Source organism: Zingiber officinale, chromosome 2A, assembly GCF_018446385.1.
Source record: "Zingiber officinale cultivar Zhangliang chromosome 2A, Zo_v1.1, whole genome shotgun sequence".
Lineage (NCBI taxonomy): Eukaryota > Viridiplantae > Streptophyta > Magnoliopsida > Zingiberales > Zingiberaceae > Zingiber > Zingiber officinale.
In genome coordinates, this window is record NC_055988.1 from 173455219 (window position 1) to 173459615 (window position 4397).

General features: G+C 39.2%; 1 protein-coding gene across 1 annotated transcript; it reads left to right on the top strand.

The window, feature by feature from the left end:
• Nucleotides 1-228: 228 nt before the first annotated feature.
• Nucleotides 229-3545, top strand: LOC122043350 (mitochondrial substrate carrier family protein B-like). The gene is made up of 7 exons (XM_042603921.1): nt 229-604; nt 1248-1424; nt 1501-1647; nt 2174-2275; nt 2356-2426; nt 2524-2591; nt 3065-3545. The coding sequence occupies exons 1-7, from the start codon at nt 416-418 to the stop codon at nt 3295-3297; spliced, it is 987 nt and encodes a 328-aa protein (XP_042459855.1). The 5' UTR covers nt 229-415; the 3' UTR covers nt 3298-3545.
• Nucleotides 3546-4397: the final 852 nt, after the last annotated feature.

Below are 4397 nucleotides of genomic sequence, written 5' to 3' on the forward strand. Positions count from 1 at the left end.
GGACTACAGAATATTCCACGTGTATGGAGCTGGAGTCGATGGATATTCCCCATTCACCAAACATCCGACGATTACTAACCGTCTGATTACTCAACACTCGAGTGGGAGTCCAACGAAAAACGAACGACTTCCACTCACCTTCTACTCGCATCATAAGCACGCCACGTGTTCCAAAATCGTTCTCCTTCAGGTTAAGTTTCTAGGTATTCAATTTCCACGTAAATTAAAGGAACTAAAAAAAAAACTTCCATGTGAGAGCCAAGACATGGAGGCGAAGGTACGAGGGTTTAGTCATTAGGGTTTCCGTTTCGGCGGGCTGCGATTTGAGTTGAAGGCGGGAGCGTCTCCGGCGAAGTAGTAGAGCTGGTGTGTCGTCCAGTAATACGACGTGCAGAAGCACAAGCAGCAGCCGGAGATGCAAACGGAGGCGCGAGTGGGAGTTGTGGTCGAGAGCGGCGGCCAGATAATGAGGCGCCAGCAGTATCAGGCTTTGAAAGATCAGCCGCAGATTGGGGCTGCGGCGCACCTTATTTCTGGCGGTGTCGCAGGCGCCTTCAGTAAGACGTGCACGGCCCCTCTTGGTCGGCTTACGATTCTGTTCCAGGTTAGCTTCTCGCTCTAGCCACTCTCCTATTTGTGTTGTCAGTCTCCGCACTGGATTTACTGCTTCTTTTCACTCTCGAACTGTTATTTCCATTCCGTGGTTACAGAAGGTATTTGATTTTGCTTAAGACGAACCTGACCAAGCTGCTGAGACTTATGGACCTGCAGTTTGGTAGAGGAACAAGTGGACGTGAGTTCCTTTACATAGTCGCTAACGAACAGTCTGATTGTAAACTGACTTTCACTCAAATGGAGCTAGAAAATTTTGGAAACATCGGCAATATTTCTTTTTGAGGTAGAAAAACAATTTTTTTTTGAGGTATGAGATGTGATCTATTCCGGTTTTGATTTTTTTTTTGTTTTTTGTTTTCACAGTTTTTTTCTTTCTTATTCGTCGGTGCGTTTTTGCTCGATCATTTTTTATGTCTATGCGTCACTTGAAGTCCTTTCGTCATTCTAGTTGCAAGAGCTCGTGCGTTGATTATTCTCTAAGATGTTATCATTGGAATTCTGAGTACTTTTGATTTTTTATCCATATATTTATTTTGTTTAGGAGTCAAATATTTCGATATTTTTTCTAATTTACTTTTCGCAGATCAGATGAACGTCATTCATCACTTCTTCTCATGGCATCACAATTTTAGGTACAAGGTATGCATTCAGATATCACAACTCTAAGGAAAGCCAACATTTGGCGCGAAGCTTCTCGCATTGTTCATGAAGAAGGATTTAGAGCATTTTGGAAGGGGAATTTTGTGATGATTGTTCATCGCTTACCATATTCCTCAATAAACTTCTATGCTTTTGATCAATACAAGAAAGTAAGGCTAAATTTATTAATGAATTGCGTCTTCTGTTAGATATCCATATTGATTTCTTTTGTTAAAATTTGCGCAGGTACTTCAATTGCTTCCTGGGCTTGATAAGCATGGAGACGGTTCAGCTCATGTTGGTGTGCGGTTTTTATCAGGAGGTTTGTCTGGAATAACTGCTTCCACCATGACATATCCACTTGACCTTGTTAGGACTCGTCTTGCCGCGCAGGTGAATTCATTGTTCACTGCATTACCTGTTGTCTGTTTGAGAAAATAATATTAAATTCGTTGCTTTGTTGTCTTAATTGAATGATGAAGATTTATTCTCTTTCTTTGAAGGGAGAAATGAACATTTAAACTGAGGAGTGATGTTAGAAAGGCATATCTTATTTGGATTTCCAGTCATTCTGAATCCTATTAACTTTCAGTTATTCTTACTCAGAATTATATGCCACCTTTTGTTTAATATTAATATTTTGATGGATCCTTTTGTCCTTTCTCAGTAGTTCTTACGAAATGTGGCTTCAATGTGAGTGAAGTTCATGTTTGAGGTTTTGAGATACTTCTGCTTTGCTACTGACGTTTAGTCTCAGACAAGTGTGCAGTAATTACAATATCTTATAATTGCTATGAGAATAATTTTTCTCGACAACAGTGATTCTTGCTGCTAATTTGGCTGTGTATCAATTGCAAATGTTTTCTGAAGCCCGGATTTCCAAGATTCAGAGTACCTAACAGTTTATCTCATTATGCAGACAAATACTATGTATTATAGGGGCATTTCGCATGCTCTGTTTGCCATCTGTAGAGATGAGGGCGCGAGAGGATTGTACAAGGGACTCGGAGCATCTTTACTGGTAAGTTTAAGTGGCTTCTTAGCCCTCTTCTTTTCGTGAATGCACCATTGTGGTTGCTATTGACCATACATATACTGCAGGTTGTTGGTCCTAATTTAGCAATCAATTTTTCTGTTTATGAAACTCTGCGATCCAATTGGAAACTCAAAAGGTGATTTGGTTTTGATTCATTAATTTTGATATCTAAGTCATGCGGATGGTTTCTTTCAACGTGATCTTAAATTTCGTTTGTCATTCAATGACATCAGGCCAAATGATTCTTCTACCTTGGTGAGTTTGGCTTGTGGAGGTCTCTCTGGAATTGCCTCATCAACATGTAAGTTGCAGCATAATACATTCTTGGATTAACTTTCTGTATTGTTTACAAAGGAAGTAAGAGAGAAATGAAAAAGAATCAGATTGTATTATCGTATTTTCACCCTATCATTCTTGTTTATTGTTAGATGGTTAAAGTTCGTTTCCTTCCATTTTTTCCTGGTTCGGGTGTAAATAAAAACAGTCATTGCATACCTCCCTACTAACTTCTTGTTATAAACAGAAATGGTTAAAGATTTTATTTCTCGTCCCTTGTTTTTCACCAACATCCATTTCATGTTGATAGGGCATAAGAGTAAGTGAGAAAACAGATAACGCTATCATCATCATATATATAAAATCGGTCTGGTTAGTATTAGAGCTCAACAGAAAAATAACATTGATATAAACCATCCTAAGTAGACGAGGATGTTACTTTGGTGTCTCATTTTCATTCGAATTTCTGTTAGATTCACCAATGTATATGCTTTGCAGTGACATTCCCACTCGATCTCGTGAGGCGAAGAAAGCAATTGGAAGGCTCAGCTGGAAGGGCTCGCGTGTACAAAACCGGCATTCTTGGGACATTCAGGCACATAATAAAGGCAGAAGGGTTCCGAGGTTTATACAGAGGCATCTTGCCTGAATACTACAAAGTGGTTCCTGGTATGGGCATTGCTTTCATGACCTACGAATCGATGAAGTCAATCCTCGCAAGTGAGATGTGAATGGACGATCGATGCTTCGAGCCTGATACATGCTAACAACACAGCATTCGATCGCCGATCTCTACCTATTGGCACATTTTAGAGTCTTATATAATTGTTTCCTTCTCAATGGAATAGATTGGCAGTGAGCTCTTCTGCTGCTGTCTCAGAAAGTTTTGTTCTTCGTATAGGTTAGTAAACAGTTGGATCGTGTGTAACAGATTCAAACCGTCGCTGTTTTATTTGCATAAATCTTGAAACTTCAGTTATCGAGCTGTTGTAGAGAGTGTTGTGCGAAGTCTGTGGTTTGATTGGTTGTAAGCGTTCTGGGCTTCCGTTCAAATGTGATTGGGGTGGGAATGGCAATCTGAAGCAGAGGAGGTTGTCGCGATCGCGTCATCTCGACGACATGGAAGAGGGTTACACAAGGCTTCCTGCTAGCCACTTGCCCGGTTACGTTCTGGCTGTTGGTTTCGAATTTTTTTGACATTTTCCCTTCAATCTTGTTCTTACCTTCGTTTGGAAATTGAGCGCTAAAGATGATTAGAGCCCTGAATGATCAAATATGTTCTGAGCGACTTCTAAAGGGTTGTTGGTAGTTGCTCATTTTTAATGTGAAATTATCTTATGTAGGTAGTGATTGCTGAAGATATGATAACAAGCGCTTCTAATCAAGATAGGGTTGTTGCTTATATAATATGTGATGCGGAAGAACAAACTCTGATTATTTATGTGCTTGTTACTTGACTCATTCTTGTACTTTGATGCAGCATTTCGTGTAAGCTTTGAAATGTTTCCACTATCAGCTGGAGGTTATCAGAATGCTAGATTTTAAGTCGAAGTCAAAATTTTATTTTATTATGTATTCATTCTTTTACATTATAGAGATGGTTCTATTTTCATGCACTTTCTAGCTTGTGATTGTTGGTTAATTTATCTTGTAGCGTTTTGGTCAGCACAAGATTATGTTCCAAAAGCAGAAAAGCTATAACCTTGATACCTAGACTATGACACTTTTAAGTATATGGGAATCAAACAATCTGTGTGCTTGTTTAGATACTACATAGCGAAAAAGGATACTCCATCTTGTTTCAACTGATTAACAAAAATAATTTAAAATG

Bases quoted from the DNA above. Each gene is read 5' to 3' on its own strand.
- LOC122043350 (XM_042603921.1), top strand. From the start codon at position 416: ATGCAAACGGAGGCGCGAGTGGGAGTTGTGGTCGAGAGCGGCGGCCAG. The intron at 605-1,247 runs GTTAGCTTCTCG...TCACAATTTTAG, and splicing joins GGCTTACGATTCTGTTCCAG to GTACAAGGTATGCATTCAGA. The intron at 2,592-3,064 runs GTAAGTTGCAGC...TATGCTTTGCAG, and splicing joins TGGAATTGCCTCATCAACAT to TGACATTCCCACTCGATCTC.